Source organism: Agelaius tricolor, unplaced genomic scaffold, assembly GCF_023055355.1.
Source record: "Agelaius tricolor isolate 1412-34295 unplaced genomic scaffold, bAgeTri1.0.p SCAF_32, whole genome shotgun sequence".
NCBI lineage: Eukaryota > Metazoa > Chordata > Aves > Passeriformes > Icteridae > Agelaius > Agelaius tricolor.
In genome coordinates, this window is record NW_027269292.1 from 3932477 (window position 1) to 3950052 (window position 17576).

Here is a 17576-nt window from a genome sequence, read left to right on the forward strand (position 1 = left end):
TGAGTGGGAAGAGACCTTAAAGCCCATCCCTTCTACCCCCTACTGTGGCAAGGACACTTCCCCTGTCCCAGGCTGCTCCCAGCCCCAGTGTCCAGCCTGGCCTTGGGCACTGCCAGGGATCCAGGGGCAGCCCCAGCTGCTCTGGGCACCTGTGCCAGGGCCTGCCCACCCTCACAGGGAACAATTCCTTCCCAATATCCCATCCATCCCTGCCCTCTGGCAGTGAGAAGCCATTCCCTGTGTCCTGTCCCTCCATCCCTGTCCCCAGTCCCTCTCCAGCTCTCCTGGAGCCTCTTTAGCCCCTAGAAGGGGCTGTGAGGGTCCTTGGAACCTTCTCCTCTCCAGGTGAGCACCGCAGCTCTCCCAGCCTGGCTCAGAGCAGAGGGACTCCAGCCCTGGCATCATCCTGGTGCCTCCTCTGGGCTGTGTCCAGCAGCTCCAGCTCCTCCCTGTGCTGGGGCAGCTCTGCAGGCGGGCTCTGACCTGAGGGCAGAGGGCAGAGCCCCCTCCCTGCTGCCCCTGCTGGGATCAGCTCAGGGCACAGGGCCGGGCACGCTGAGCTCCTCACCCATCAACACCTGAGTCCTGCCCCGGGGGGATCTCCATCCATTCCCCACCCAGCCAGGTTTGTGCTGGGAGCCGCCAAACCCAGGTGCAGGACTTTGCACTCGGCATTTTTCTCATGGAAAGATGATAAAGTTCTGGAATGTTCTGCCCGGGGAGGTGGTGGAGTCACCATCGCTGGGTGTGTTTAACAAAGCCTGGATGTGGCACTGGGGGCCAGGGTTTGGTTGAGGTGTTGGGGTTTGGGTTGGACTCGATGGTCCTGAAGGTCTCTTCCAAGCTTGTGTGATTCTGGGATTCTGCGATCTCCCGTTTCTGCCCCGCCGCTCCCCGAGGCTCTGCTGGGGACTCGTGAGGCGTTTTCCGGGCGTGTCTGAGCGGATCCATAACAATCTACAAAGGGAATCTGGGGGAGAGCATTGGGTGTAGCCATGACCGCACTGCTGGGCTGTGGTGACATTCATCAGGCCGGGCAGGAATCACAGAATGAAATAAACACAAAATATCCTGAGCGGGAAAGACCATCGAGTCCAGCTCCTGTCCCTGCACAGACACCGCAACAACCCCAGCCTGGGCATCGCTGTCCAAACGCTCCTGGAGCTCCGGCAGCTTCGGGGCCGTGCCCATTCCCATTCCCTGAGGAGCCTGGGCACCCTTGGGGGGAAGAACTTTTTAAAATCCAACCTAACCCTCCGCTGGCACAGCTCCAGCCGTGCCCTGGCTCCTGTCCCCGGTCACCAGAGGGAAGAGCCCAGCGCCTCTCAGAGCGGTGGCTGCGGTGCCCCACCAGCACCTTCCTTGCACTCCTCGAGGCCGAGAGCTTTCCCCGTTCCTGGGGCGAACAACTCCTCAGCCCCTGCGGGCTGTGCTCGCCGTCTCCATGCCCCGCCCGCGGCCTCCCGGGCCGGGCCGGGCCAGCCCCGGTCACCGCGGAAACGGAAACGCGCGGGGCCGGGGCCGCCGGGAGCGGGGCCGGTTTGAACGTTCGGCCGCCGCCGCCGCCTCCCCCCGCCGTGGCCGTGACCCGCAGCCCCCAGAGGTAACGGGGCACGGCCCGCGGGGCCCGGCGGGAGGGCTGCGGGGACACTGGAGTGCGCCCCGGGCCGGGGCACGGCCGGGGGCCGGGGCTGAGCGCCGGGAAGGGCCCCGGGGCGGGCCCGGGTGTGCGGCTCTGCCGGCACGGAACGGGTTCATTGTTGAATGTGCCAGGAAGGGCCCCGCTCCGCTGGGGAACGAACGGCGCGGGAGCGGAGAGCGCTGCTCTGTGCGGGGCTGCTTCCTGAAGAACTGTCCTGACAGCTTCTTGCTTCTGCTACTTGTAACTATCGCTGTACTTGATGTTCTCCCTCCTTTCTCCCCCCTCTTCTTAAAAAAAAAACCCAAAACCCCAAACCTCTAATTCCAAGGAATACCAAGTTAGGAATGCGGTATCACACAAACGACTTGAGGTGTTTTATACAAATTGGGTGTAATGAATATATTTATTGTGTGGTTGGCTATTCCGTTTCAAATCTAAACAAGCACATTCTTGTAGATTACACTGAGAACTTGTTATTTACAAAGAATCTGTTTTAGGTAATCTGTCTTCGGTTTGTGTTTGTTTGAGCATAACACATCTAGTTTCACTTTCTGTACTGTTCCAAATGCATCTTTGTGTGGCCTAAGACGAAGAGAGACTGGTGTAAAAAGGAGTTTGACCTTTTCTACATCAATGGCATTAATTTTGCAGGTTAATTTGTGTGCTTTCAACATGAGCAGTGAAGATGAAATAAAGGAAAGACTGGATGCGGAATTAGATCGCTGTATTGTGGCTATGAAACCCTATGTCCTTAACCTGCAGAATAGTTCAGGTACAGATGGTAAAATGTGCATTTAAACACGAATAACAAAGCCCTAGGGACTGACAATTATTATGTGTAATTAATTTAACCAGGCACTTCATCTCTGGCATTACAAGGTACAGTTTTGATGGGGGTTTGCACAACTTCTAAAGTTGGATGTTTTAGGTACCTACTGCAATTGTTTGACCTTATCTGTCTTGTTTTCATGATGTAAATGTGATTTTGCACATTTACAATACATTAACATCAATCTTTAAAAACCTAGTTCAGTAGAAACTAAAGGGAATTTTAAAGGGAATTGTTTCTGAGATAGCAAATATTTTTTAATTATAAAGTTGTTAACATTTGTTCAGGAATGTGTATTGATAGGAACATCAATTAATAAATGATGTTGCATAAATCTAATTTTTACAACAAGCTGGTTATTATTAAAGGCACAAACCCTACAAATTAAGAGCTTTATGTATAAACATTTAACCAAATGAATAATTTCCTTATCTGATAGCAAATCTTGTGTAAATAGAGATTTATTTTTTTTAATGGATGAGGATTTATTGTGTATTTAAAGTATTAATGCTCCTGCAAGCTGTAAGTTGTAGTTTATGGCAGCTCTTGCAGTGAGTGCAGAATTCCTGGGGTTTCCAATTCCATGTTGTTTACAAAAGTGATGTAAACTTCTGGTATAAACATGAATTTATAGAAAATGTTTGTGCATTGTGTAAATTTGAACCATTGTTAAAGACTTGTTTTTATTCTAAGTCTTTAACCATTTATTTTATTTGGTTTGATCATTTGGGAGTTTGTTTTGTTTTAAACTGGTGTAGAAAGGAGAAACGTACAAAATTGGTGCCAGTGATGGCTTCTGTTTTCTGCATGTGTTTGATTTGCTCTGAAAATGTATGGTCACCCCAGAAATCTGTATTTTCAGAAAGAAAAAGATGCTCACTATGGATTAAAAAACTCTGCAAACCTTCAGCAGCAGGCGTAGGAATAGTGGGAAGGGAGAATCGGAACTTGTACGCAAAGCTGCTGCTCCACATGCTGCAGAGAGGAGTTCTGAATGGTCCTTTCAGCCAGAAACCAGAGGAAGGAATGCTGAAAACTTTGCCTGCCTACATGGTGAGTGTCCCTGCTTTATGAGACAGACTTGCTAAAATGTATCCTGGAATTGCTTTTCCATCTTAGATTTGGCACAAAAGTGACAAACAGTTCTGAATGGGTTGAGTGGAGCTCTGTGATAAATAAAGGCATTTCTTGTCATTGATGCTGGGGAAACCTTGCAATGGGCAAAACCTTTTGTGTCTTCAAAATTCTGGTTTGAAGGCTTATGAAAATAGGTGTTTGAAGGAACAGAAAGGTAATCTTTTTCTAGTTCTTTGGAAAAATGTAATAAAAGGCCCTTGAGGCTTTCTTGTGTCCTAATCAGTAGATAGCTCTTGTGAAAGGAAAATTGTTCTTAAAGGTCGTGGCTTTAGTGGCCTGAGAATACTATAGAACTCACAGAGGCATCATTAAAATTGCAGTTTGCTTTCTGGAGAACTGAATATGCTGTGTCAACCCTTGGCATCAACTTCAGTGACATAACAATGCCAATTTTTGCTAAAATTACCCATCCTGTAAGAAGTATTGGAAAATATTTACATTGTTGCCATGAATTCCCATGGGTTGGGAAGGTGGCATTTGCACATCTCACTGACCTCAGTGGAAAGGGAATGATTGTACTGCAGACAGTTCTGCAAGAAATGACATTGAGGGTGTAAAGAATGCCTCTGTGTAAATACATTCTCCTGTTGATTTTGCATTTGTTCTCATTCCAGTCAGTTTATTTCGATGAACCAAGTTCACCACGAGCTCGGAGCAGGCACGCTGGCTGCTTATCTGAGTGGATGGTGGGAGACCTGGGCAACCATGACAGTAATCTGTCCTCTGTGGAGGACTCATCTTCAACAACAGCTCCTGCACTTGGGTAAGGCTTCTGTCCTTGCTTCAGCAGGGTTTGATTTGTATTTAATAGCTGTAAGTTGTTAAATGAGGAGTTTGGATGAGTTTATTGCACTCCCTCGTGGACTCACCATCAGTGTTTATAGTCAGAAACTCTGGTAACAGCTTCAGTGTAATGAGAACTTCTAGACTGCTCTGTTCTTGCTTTTCTCCATTGTGTCTTCTTCTCTGACTTCTTTACATCTCCTTCCATGTCCCATCCCTCTATCCTCTTTGTCTTCCTCTTGTTCTCCTCCTCCTTTCTGTTCCAGACACTTAACATGGAAAATCAAAGCCTACATCTGTTGTCTAAGGCCATGATGCTGAAAGCAGCTGTTTTTATCAAATAGTTTTAACTGTCTTTTTTCCCATAGATTAGAAATATAGGCAAGCACACAGATGGTAGATTTAGAGGTTGTTCTATGACTGTTGCTCACAGGTTTTTTAGAGGAAATGGAATAGTGGCTCTTTGCAGATAAGCAAGTTTTGCTGAGTGAGATTTAGGTTTTTGATTTGCAGCAGCCAGTGAGCTTAAACTGCATCCTCAGTCCCAGTCAGCTGAGAATAGAGCTGTTTACAGCAGGGGAAAAGGGTGAAATGTGTTGTTATTAAGGCTTATTTTCCTGTTGGCTTAGAAAGATGTCCCTGCAGTATTGAAGGAGTGACAAGCTGGTCATTTGGACACTTGGAAAACTTCAGCACTATTCTGTCCTAATTTGTGGGAATCTTAGGTAAATTCCAGTTTAATCTACTGTTCTTAAGTATTTGCTTTATGGATTATCTTACATAGTACAATTTTGTGCTGATTTTCAGGATCTGTGTTCCTTTTTTTTCTTCATGTGTCTTTATTTCAGTCATGGATGGGATTTCCTCTTGTTTGCCCCTTCTAAAGTCTCATTAATGTTTAACCTTTCTGAAATCCTTGGTGAAGGAAGCACTCTTAGACATGCAGTGAATATTACTCAAAGCTCAGTGGGTACTGTACAGGAGGAAGTGAATGTTTGCTCTACTTCTGCTTTCATTTCATTGTGTTAGAAATGCATTTTCAAGTTTAGTTTCAGAAGTCCAATGCTTTTTTTCATGTCTTCATTTACATCTTTCATAAGTGGCCACCATTAGCTGTTCTCTTGTAGGCACACTGATGTTTATGCTGTTTATCATCATTTTTCAGTCATGTTTTTAGTTTTCCAGCAGAGATTTGGATAAGTGACAGATGGAGACTTGCAAGTTTAATCACATTAATATTGAGTATCATTAAACTCTTCTGTATCCATTAAATGTGTGTAATTCTAACAATCATTTCAAAAGTTACTCTTATGTCTGAGGTCTCTGTATCTCCTTTTCTTGAGGATTAGGAGCTGTTCTGGTTGCTTGCAGTCAGGCTCTGATAAGAACCTGTGGTTTTGATAACAGATTTGTGGTTTAAGACCAGAGGCAGACAATGGAGAATTTCCAGTTGAGTTATGATATTACTGATTTGGGCTTGGTGATACAGAGAATTCACTGGAAAAGGAATGATTCTGGTTTTGTTTAATTGTGTTAGAAACACATTTTCAAGTTTAGTTTCAGACAGACACAGAAAATTGTTAGAAGGAGCTGTTCAGATACCCTTCATTTAAAAAAAAAATAGAGTTGACATTATGAAAACAAGGAATGTATCATGTTTCAGAAATGCTTTTTGAGACCTTGGAGGGATTTTTGTTCCTGTTGTGCCATGCCAGGATAGCTGGCCTGGGTCTGACCAGGTTGTGTCAGTCCCTGGGAGCAGCAGCATCAGGTCAAAGTGTCACTCTGGGTGTGAGAGGCAATAAAGCACTATCAGCACAACTCTCCTCTGTTAGGCCAGATTTAGCCCACTGAAATCTCTACAAGGCCCTATTTGTGGTGTAAAAATGCACCTGATTGCTCTGAATTCCTGACTTGTGCTCTCAGCTGGGGTGGGGTTTGCATATTCCCCCCTCTTCATCCTGAGGTGCAGTTCCACCTATTCCCTCCCTTCTTTGCCACAGTTTTTCTTTCTTTTCTACCTGGTTTATAGTAGAATACTGGAATTGGATGTCTTCTCCCACTTTGTGTCTGAACCTAAGATTCAGCTTGGCCTGGCAAAGTTCCCAAAGTTTTTTTGGTGTAGTGAAGCTTAATTTCACTTTCCCCTTCTATCCTGTGGGAATGAAGCAATGCCTACATTGGTAATCAGAGTGGTTCCCAAGACTCTGCTGAGTTCTCTGGAGACCTGCATTGCAAATTATTCCCTAGATTGCAAATTATTCCATGCCAGGAGAAGCAAGTAAATGTAATTGAATAATGTTACTGGTTTAAAGGAATTAAAAATCAGGGGTATATGCACACCTGTGCTGGTGGATACTTGGACTGAGAGTGGGGCTGTGTCTAAGGAAATCTGAATTTGTGTTGGAAAATTTTGATAGTTCTGCAGATTACATAAATTAATCTTCACTGCAATAAGAAACTTAATTTTCCTGCAAGTTTTGCAGAAAAATACTGACGGTAAATATTTCAGCAGTTGTGTTTTGAAAAACACAAAATATTTACATATTTAGTATTTACTTAAATGTGACCATGTTAAGATATTACCTATAGCAAACATATAGCTCCTGGTTTTCTTTGTATTTACAATTTTGAATGAGCAATCAGTGCAGGTGGAACTGTAATATATTAAATATTTCTGGATGTGCAGTTTGTAGGGAGAGCCAGCAGATGGTGACCGAGTTCCACTGTATTTGTCTCCCTCCTCTGAATGTGCACTGGGAAACTGCATCCCTGGGCATGGAATTTGTGTGGTTGGATGAAAATTTTGCATTCCAGCCATGACTCAGTTCCTACAACATTTTCTCAGGGCAAAATAGATAATGTCAGTGAGACATGTTTGAGTAACTGCTTGATGTTCTTTATCTCAAGATTCTCTCCTTTCAAAGACCTAAACAAACAGAAATTCTTTTCATAGTGATTTTTATCTTGCAATACAGATAATTCTGTGTTGGACAATTTTGACTTTTCCATATGAAGTTGTTTTTCTGCCTAAATAAAAGCCTTAGAAATACAAACCTTACTTGCAAACTGGGGTGTTGATGAATAAATCCAACCTGCTGGGACTGGAAAGGTGCAGCTTTATTTTGAAATGTGAGAGGGTTGGTTTGAGAAATGTTTAGATTGGTTTGAACAGAAACCTGGGCTTTTTGACCCTGTAGGAAAATTCTACTCTATGTTTATAGAGCGTGCCTGAAAACATTGTTAAAGGTTAGTGTGTAGTCATGCTGGACCAGGAGGAATCAGTGAATTTCCCTCACTTTGTTCCTGGATGGAATATTTACCAATCTCCTTTATTAGCAGCAAATTGCTGCCTCCTCCTGTGCCAGCTCCCTGCTTGGGCTGCAGCAGGAGGTCACAGGTTGGTGTCAAAACTCTGCTCATCCTTCACTCACCTGCAGTGAGAGGTAAAAGAATTTATCTTGTGCTTTTTGGAGCCTGACTTGTATTAGCAGGAGGCTGGAAAAGGTAATGGACAGGTGGTACCTACTTGATAGGAGCAAAATTGTGTTCATCCTTTCAATCTCTTCAAATTCTGGTTGTACAATCAAGTAAAGGAGCTTCCTTTTCAGTTCCTCTTCAAAAGAGCAAATACAGAACTAAGAATGCATCTAGGCTGTTGTCTTCCCTTTGGTGAATTTGCAAATATTACAGGTAGCTTGGGTTGGCTTGTATTTGTTGATATTCCTGAATCTCTGAATGATGAGGGCATGAATTCTGTTTTCTCTCATTTTAACAATTGGAACTTTATTGCATTGTTAGGTAACCTGAGTATTAGTCAGAAAGGAAATGTGATGAAAGGGCAGATTTACTCACAGGCAAAGATTTATCTCCCTTTAATTAAAGGTAATTTTGTGTCAAATGAAATCTTGGTAAGAAATGCAAGAGACAGTCATTGTGTTATCATATTCCTTTTGATCTTTTTTACCCCTAAGACTTTGCTTATCTAAACTATTTACTGCTTTGTGATTGTTATTGTGCATCCATACATGCTGTTTATGTGGGATTTATTGGTGCTGGAAGGGAAGGTAGGCTCCCAGTTGTTGTATTTCTCTGTTCCCTGCTGTTCTGATGAAAGCTGGGGCCCTGTGCTTTCTGAAAACTTTGTGTTTGTCTCTCTAGAAGTGACTGGTTTATATTGTACATCCAACACTTGTTCTGTTCATAAACACTTCATTCATCTCAGTGTCTTTTTGGCATAGCAGCCATCTCATTTGCTGCCAGATGGAAAGGAAGGGAGGTATTGAATGGTCTGATTTGACTTTTATATAATATGACCAGTCACAGGAAGGTGAAGGGACCAACAGCAGTTTTTAATTACCTTAATACCTGTGGATCTGACCGTGGAGTATGTGCTGAAGGGTGTTTCACTACTGTTCTGGATCTTTTGCTGCATCAACCCATCTAATAAATGCTTAGAACTTCTACTTTATTTTGTTCTTTTTCCTCCTGCTCTGGGGCTGAGGAATGTCAGTGACCAGGTGCAGCAGTGACAATTCTCCTCACCTGTCTGCTTATCTGCATTTCCCTTTGCTCAAGTGTTTTATTTACAACAAAAGCTTTTCCAGAAAATCCCTCTGCTGGACAGAGCACTTGCTCCTGCTGTGCTTGTGTCCTGTCTTGTGGGCATTTCTTTACCATCCCTCAGAAATTCCACTGTAGTCCATAAAACAGAAATGAAATGGAACCAAGACAATCTTTGGGACTTGTTCCTCTCCACCTTGGCCTTTCAAGGCACTGCCTTTGTACAGAGCTGTGTGTGTTGTTCCTTCCCTTTGTGTGTTATAGGATCATTTACCTTGTTCTAACCTATTTTTTTGGTCTTAAAAGTCTCCCCTATGGTGCAACCAACCATCACCTTAATTCCTCTTTCTTCTCTGAGTCACTGGACTCCATCTTATGTTGTTTCATATTCTTAGCAAGATTGTTTCAAAAGCGTTCTCCTAGATCAGCCCTCTCCTTAGCTTGGATTTATCCTAAAATCCTTTGGGAGATGTTGGGTCATGTAGTAAAAGAAAACAAAGAACACTTTTTAATGTACTGTCATGCACACAATATTTCTAGTGGGGTTTTTGGTGTGGGGTTTTATGGTGGTGTTTTTTTAATGGAACACTTAAAGCTTTTGTTTGCCTCTAACATGAATTTTTTATCTTTTTTCTCCTTTTTCTTTTATCGATCTTTCCATCTTGACAGTTATTTTCTTGTATATATTTTACCCAATTCTATTCTGTGATTAACATCCTTTGTGTGCCACAAATTGCTGCAAATGAACTCCTCTCTTTCTGCTTCCTCCTGTCATTACTAACAGGGAAAGACTCAGTGAGAAGCCATCAGTAATATCCCGTTGTCTGAGCTCTCCTCAGCGCACAGATGAAGATGACCTAGGCACGTCACTGTCTGTAAGATGCTTCTCCTTTTTCTCCTAAAGCTCTGCTTTCCCTGAGTTTTGTAGATCCCTGTAAAGCTGTTATTTCCAGATGTGTGGGTCATGATCCCTGTGTAAAGGTGCAGACATTTGGGAGGGAGTGGTAGGGAGTGTTGAGCTTTTTTCTGCTTTTTGCCATGGTCAGGATTACATGTGCTCGAGGGTATTTCTTGTTGGGACTCAGATGTTTATTAATTCTTATCTATGTTACATCTCACAAACCCTGAGCTCTACAGCACTTCACTCTAACAAACTAAAAATGGAGCCCCATCTCTCTTTCTGTAAGGATAGACTGTCCAATTAAGAAATGACACCTAAATTATTTTTACTTTTAACCCAATAACCAACCACCCATGCCCTGTAATGTGGATTTTTATCCAATTACACAAAACCACCCAAACTTGTGAAGAAGAAGGAGCAGCTTCCACCCTAAAACCTCCATCTTGCTTTATATCTATTACTGTATTCTAAAACCTTAAACTCTGATTTTCCACCCTGTGATATCACACACTTCTATTCAAACTCCACACCCACAATCTCAGTTCTGTCATTCCATTTTGGAAGCTTCTCCACAGCCTCAGGTCAGTGCAGTTTTCTCTTGGGGGTCAGTGCCTGGCAGCACAGAAAATCTCAAATTCTCAGTAACCAGGGTTCCAACAAGGGAGGACTAAAGCTCATCAAAATCTGTCCTCTGCAGTGCAGGGGAAGAGAATTTCTTGTAGGATGCTGAGTTCATCCTAATGCTTGACCTCTGTTTAGTGTTGTTGTGTGTCTGCTGCATTGTTTTCCCCGGGCTTGGCAATGTGCCTGCATTGACATCATCTTGTATTTTGCAATAACAGATTAAAGAAAGCTGCAGAGATGCCTCTGGCTCTGTTCAGTGATGGCTGACCTCTGCAAGAGTGAATTTTGGACAGTTTGTTTCATCAGACTTTCCACAAGGAGCATTTTGACTGATGAAAGGGCATTGAACAGGCTTTGTCTGAAACCCTTTTAGTCCAACATATTCAATGATGTTGTTTATATAATTGCAAGCCTTGCACTGACAATTACTCCTGACAAATGTGTGACACCAAGAAATGTGCTGTTTACCTTCTAAAATGTGCTCTGTGGCCTTGCAGTGTCCTTCACCACACCTAGAGCAGCCCTCACCCCTCTGTGAACACTGAATTTCCTGTTTGTTCCTCCAGCTCTGCCCACGCTTCATTTTTGATTCTATCAGAGGAATAGTTTAGAAAGATTGCAGCTGGGCACAGTTGAGGATTTTATGAAGTGCAAATAGGATAAACTGGAAGCTGCTTTCTGAGGAAATTTGTGTTCTGCTGTGCATCTGGAATACAGGATTAGCAAGGGGATGGTTTATCAGGGCAAGTTACAGGTGCTCAGTGGGCAAAAATCAGTGTCTGTACTCTAGGCTCTGATTGCTGGGAATGTATTTATGTGTGTGTTGATTGCATGTATACAAATGGAGTTTAAATACAGAAATGCCATCATTAAAAATAAAACCACATGCTGGCTTTACTACACATCTCCTTATTGGTTTCCTGTTTATTTTACTTCAGGAAATATTCCTTATGGAAGAGTTATTGTAAAAAAAAATTATATTCTTCAGTTGAAACCTGGATTTGGAGCTTTAAAGTATTTTAGGGGAGTTTTGCTGCTTTGGTTTGTTTATTTTTAATATTTTTTTTTGCTGTTATTGCTGGCTCTGCTGTAGCTTCCAGGTCAGTGTTGGACAAATCACTGCACTTCATTGTTCTTCAGCTCCATATACTGGATTCTCCTGTGATTACAGCTCTAAAAGGGCCTTTAAGTGAACCAATCCTCTCTTGCTTTGCCAGTTTGATAATGTTTGGCTGGCTGGAACAAACAATACCTTGTTCCATTGTCAGGGATGTTCTGGGATTTCACAAATGTTCTGGCATGGTTCAGGCCCAGGTAGAGGAGCAGGGAGACTTTTAAGAAACATTTAAGAAACATTTGAGAAACATTTAAGAAACATTTAAGAAACATTTAAGAAACATGGAGAGGTGCCTCAGCCTAGTGTTGATTAACAACAGCCCAAGCTTGCTCACTAGATGCTTGTGACAAATGAGATTTAAAGAAAAGCTGCTGGCAGGCCCATACACAAACCTCACTTCATGGACAAAGTAATTCAGGCTTTAGTGTTGTTTTTTAAATACCTGGGCCAAGGAAGATGTTCTGGACCAGCTTTCCCCATTAGATCCATTAAATGTTGGTAGTTGTTACCCCACAGGAAAAACCTTTCTCCTGAGAGGCATTCCCTGGGACTTTGGCAGCAGCAATAACCCAGGCCTGGCTGAGTGCTGGGAATCAGGGAGGAGCCTTGAGCTGGGCAGCAGCTGCTCTGTCCTCTGCTTTGAAACCATCCCTGCCTTGGTTTCCTGCCATTTTTAAATCTGCTTTTTTATTTGGAGGTTGATAGGTGATCTCTGAATTCTGCATTAGCCCCAGGAAAGGCACTGTGGAGATGAATAGATGCCTGAAAATTGAGTATTTTGGGTTTTTTAGTAAATTCACCCTCTGTAAAGGAGACCATTGCTTTGGAAATAAATAAAGAAGAATATTAAAGTGGAGATCCAGGCTGATTTATCCTCTGAGCTGCTTTCTCAGCCCAGTATCCTCTGGAAACTGTGGAAGCTGTCAGAAGTATTGTGACACTATTAGGAAGTGCAGTGTAGCTATGGCCAAGTCAATGAGAAATTTAATTTTAAATTAAAAAAATAATTGCCAACAATGCTGATATTTTCTTTGACTTTTTTTATGTTCCAGGATGATCAACACAAAAGAAAGTTTTCATTTGATGATGATGACCTCGAAGCACGGCTCAATAGTTGGAATCTTGGGGTAAAATAAACTGAGTACTTTACTTATTTATTAACTTGCAGTGGGAACTTCTCAGTAGTGTAGTTTGCTTTCTGAGCTTAGCCAGCAAAACTTTGTGTGGGAATCAGTCTTTTAGAAATGAGTTGCTAAGGCTTGGAAAGGTTATTTATGAATGTATGAGAAGAAAACATTGAAATTTTAAGTAATAATAATCTTCACAAATTTAATATGGTTACTCATAAATCAGGCCAAATAATGGCTGCTGGTCAAAACCAAGAGTCTTACTCTGGTAGAAATTCAGAAAAATTCTTGATGACTCTGTAATATTATTTTTTATTTATACTTGTATTAATGAAAGAAGAGTTTGGCTTTCTTTGTTTATTTTTTTTAACCAAAGCAGAATGTGTAAGTTATTAATACAACTCAGTTTTTTTTGGTCAGTGTGCCTCCTTTTTAAAGTGTTCAGGAGGCTTTTCTGTGTGTTCACCTCTTTCTTCTCCTTTTAATAATTCAAATTTATTACTCTTAAAAGAGTATTCCCTTGGTTGTATTTTCTGTGGTATTAGTCCATGATAGTTCTAAGGAGACAATGAAGCATCTCTTCTCTGTAGATGTATTTTAATGTATTTTTTCTGTTGTGTTATTTTGTCTTTTTTGTAACCCTTTCACTTGTACCACCAAATCTTTAACCTCTTTCATTGGAATTAATATTCTTACAGCAATTTAGTTTTGTTAAGATCACTTTGATTTTAACAGGGAGGTTTCTTCTTTCTTTCCTTCCTTATTTTGGCTTATTCTCCTAGGTTGAAAGCTCACAGAGTTGCAGCCAAAGTTAGAAGTGATGAGAGTTTAATGAAATAGTTCAGCCTTGTTTTTTGAAAAAGAATCACGTATTTTCATGTTGTCATTTTAATCAGCTGCCAAATGATCCTTACTCTTCCTGCACTATTGTCAGTCCAGAGGGATATGACAGCATTTAAAAATCTTGCCTATTACACTCCAGGTTTTTCATGGATGGCCAAGTTCTCTTCAGTGCAATCAGAAATGATAACAGAGAATATTCATGGTTTTCTGTCCTTCTTGGTGTTTCTCTGGCTTTTTCCAAGCTGAGAGTGGAGATGGGTGTGTCAGCATTGTGCAGGTGCCTGAAACAAAGGTGCAAACACTTGCAGATTTTGAATATTTGGGCTGTATTTATCCATTGGATGATATGAGCAGAAAGCTGTAATACCTCAAGCTTTTAAAGCTGCTTTAAGGGGAAAAACTTGCTCATGGCCATTTTACAAATTACACCAACTGATGCTGACAAAGGATCTCTTTATATCCTGCATTTTTATATCAGTGTCAATCTGCCTGCCTGCTTATCTCTTATCTCTGCCATTTTATTTGTATTTTATTTCTTTCCCTAATTGAAATTCCAGTTTGCAATCATGTTGTGCTGATAATGGCTGGTTATTAAAGTGTGATGATCCTCTGCTGATACAGGAGCTCCCTTGGATAACAAATTGGCTACCGTGGCACATAAATCAGTTTTTCAAGTCTCCTCTCCAGGGATGGTAATTAAAGAAGTCGCTCATGAGAGACTTTGATTGCCTGATAAGACTTGTTGGGAGTTACCTGACAAAGGGGATTGGAGGTTGTAAAGGAGAGGTCTGTGAGGGGTTGTGCTGAACAGCATTTCCCTGCTGGGGATCACGGCCTCCAGTGGCTGCTGAAAGGGTCAGGAAGTTTTTTACACTTCAAGAATATGCCACTGCTAAAAATAAAAAACCCCTCTAAATGATCCCTTGGAATCTGTAAGGTTTGAGTGTCAGATGTGGCTGCTGTTATTTGCAAGCATTTAAATTGCCATGGGAGCATCTTGCTGTCCTTTAATTGCTACTCCTGGCTGCAAATCGTTTGGGAAACTTCATTTACAATGATCCCACCTGAGATACAGGAGACCCTTGACCCAAAACACACTTCAGTGGTGGGGGAAGATAGGAAAGGAGGTACAGAATGGCTTTCACTTTGAGCTGCCTGGGCTAAAGAAGAGTTGTTTTGAAAAGCTTTTGAAACTTTCCTTGGGTTTTTTTGGTTGTACGAGGATTTTTGTCAGTAAGAATCCGTGTAAATTTAGGAAGATGTGAGTATTTCAGGCCATATATGCAGACCATGCTTTTATCCAAGAATCTGCAAATACCCATCTAGGTGAGACAGCCCTGGTGTCTTCCAGCTGTGAGGTGCTGCTGAGCCTTCACTGCTCCAGCTTGGGCTTGAAATGACCACTTATAAATTGTGCATTTATTTTTACTGTTATCTTTCAGCCTCCTCCTTTGTTAATATATTTTAAATTTCCTCTTCTTCAAAGTTCTTGTGTTTTTAAGGTCACATTCTGGATGTGTTTTCAGTTTTTATGATATACCCACATCAGTGATTGAGATTTTATTTTTTTTTTTAATATTAAAAATATTGTGGAAAGTTTTGGGAAATGCTTTTATGAGTTTTCTGCTAAGCTGAGAGGTCACATCTGGAGGCTTCAGGTATTTGTTCTTAATAATAACATTTTCTACAGGAGAAGTAAATCTGTTGTGTTACTTTGCTGATATTGTTACTTTTTGTGAATAATAAAAGAATTTTCCCCTTTTCCTTGCAGCATTCCTGATTATCCCTATCAAACATTTTATGATTCACATTCTTTAGATTCTAATCAGGCATGAGTAAATGTTTGAAAAAAAAAAAAAAGAAAAAAAGTTGAGTTTTGATTGTGATAAATTTGCCTTTCATACGTGGAATACTAATTTACACTCATTTTACATATATTATAAAATGTGTTTTTCTTAGCCTGTGCTGGCTGTTATCTACACTGGTGTGGGGACTGTCCTTTATCAGGTGTTCATGCCTTGAAGGTGCATTTACAATGTAGAAAAGCAGAAATCCTTTTGTGTGGCTGTTTGGAGGGAAAAGTTTCAGGAGCAGGAGCTGAGACAAATAAATACCAGTAATCTTTGGTCATGTTGTTACTTTGAACTTTTTGTCATTCTTCAGCCATCCTGAAATATGATAAAAGTAACCTGGGCTAGGGGAATGAGAAGAACTTTAAGGTCCCTTCCCAGACTTTTCTGTGATTCTGTGGTCTTATTTCATTAACAGCTGTCAATAAATTTCTGCATATTGTTGCAACTCTAGTGCACTTTATGAGTGAAAGGAAGGTGACTATCTCCTGTTGGGGTGTCTCACAAATAATTAAATCTTGTGAGAGATGTGTAGTGTCAGGAAAAGAACCTCGTTGGATAATGGAATTAAACTGCCTTTTTTTCCTTTTTTTTTCCTCTTTAGCTGAGCTTTTTCGATTGTAGACAAATATAATTTTTGGATTAAAAAAAATCCAGTTACATAAAGAAACAGCAATTAATTAAACGCCAGCAAATTCTTCCCTCACCTGTCTTTCTCTCTCTTTCATGATGCCTGTGGTACAGTTTCATTTGTCACCAAACTGTAGCCAGTTTTAGGGGTGACAAAGCATGTCTTTCAAACATCCCAGGAAATTCAGCACATCATTTCAGGTGGAAAGCACACAAAGAGATTGCACCCTGGGGAAACAGCAAAGGGCTTTTTAATCAGGGAGAACACGATTTTTCATCACTGGAATTCAGCCAGGACAAGAATTAACTCTGTGACCGTGTTCACAGGGCTCTGAGGATGAGGGAAGAGAGGAGGATCTGACTCCATGTTTCAGAAGGCTTGATTTATTATTTTATGCTATATATTATATTAAAACTATACTAAAAGAATAGAAGAAAGGATTTCAGCAGAAGGCTGGCTAAGAATAGAAAAAGAAGGAATGAATAATAAAGGTTTGTGTCTCAGACAGAGAGTCTGAGCCAGCTGGGCTGTGATTGGCCATTAATTAGAAACAGCCACATGAGACCAATCCCAGATGCACCTGTTGCATTCCACAGCAGCAGATAATCATTGGTTACATTTTGTTCCTGAGGCCTCTCAGCTTCTCAGGAGAAAAAATCCTAAGGAAAGGATTTTTCATAAAATATCATGGCTACATTAACTCTTTAGCTTTTCCCACAAGTGATGTGGGGCTGACTGAATGCTCAGTCTTGCTCAGAAGAACTTATCCTGCTAAATGTGACTGCCTAGGAAAGGTTTGAGAAGACTGAGGCCAAAGAAATTGCCTGGTTGGTGGCTGTGTTCCCTTCTCCTTCCTTGGAGCCAAGTGTTCTAACACAGGGTTAAGGGATGGAGGGCTGGGAATTCCTGGGAGGCTGCAGCAGCACTGGATGCTGTGCCTGCTCTGTGTGCTTGGCTCACATCTGCCTGTGTCTTTCCAGTCTAGTTAAGCTCAACCATTTCTGCACCAGCCATTTGATTATCTTTTGTTTGGTTTCTCAGTCTGGCTGCTTACTATAAACATACCTACTGTATATGTTGTGGCCTTGGAGGGCAGCAGTGCTGGGAAAACTTTCCCACACTGAACTCCAAATGGTGTTGAGACTTCAAAAAATAAATTCAACTTCCATGCTGACAAACAGCCTTCATGTGCTTTAATGTCCTTCCACTAAGACTGCAACAGCAGCATTAAAGTGAACTTCCCTACAAATGATGATGTTAGATAAGAACGTCCTTACTCAAATTTCCTGAAGCTACTCAGCAGTTATTTCTGTAGGGAACATGCTGGCTGGGTTTGGTAGATTAAAGTAAGAATTTAGGGCAAGGTTCAGTTTAGTTGTTTACCATTTCAAAGTCTTAAGTGTTCTTAACTCTTTCATGTGTGTTTTTGCCATCCTTGTTTTGAAAACAATCCCGTTTTGTCTTTGATGAAGCTTAGGGGGGAATGTGCAACAAGCCTGCAGATGCAAGTGTGGGGGTTTTATTCCCTG

General features: G+C 41.7%; 1 protein-coding gene across 4 annotated transcripts in view; it reads left to right on the plus strand.

Annotated features, from left to right (window-relative positions):
- The first annotated feature begins 1399 nt into the window (after positions 1 to 1399).
- The window catches only part of CEP112 (centrosomal protein 112), a 194988-nt gene continuing 178811 nt past the window's right edge, over positions 1400 to 17576 (plus strand). For 2 of the 4 annotated variants that reach the window (XM_071451527.1, XM_071451526.1), the window contains exons 1-6: positions 1400 to 1882; positions 2294 to 2414; positions 3334 to 3524; positions 4223 to 4371; positions 9739 to 9829; positions 12649 to 12723. In XM_071451527.1, the coding sequence (XP_071307628.1) occupies positions 1445 to 1882; positions 2294 to 2414; positions 3334 to 3524; positions 4223 to 4371; positions 9739 to 9829; positions 12649 to 12723 (1065 nt within the window). In that variant the 5' untranslated portion in view covers positions 1400 to 1444. The remainder of the gene's footprint in view (positions 1883 to 2293; positions 2415 to 3333; positions 3525 to 4222; positions 4372 to 9738; positions 9830 to 12648; positions 12724 to 17576) is intronic. The other 2 variants (XM_071451529.1, XM_071451530.1) reach the window with 2 other exon arrangements.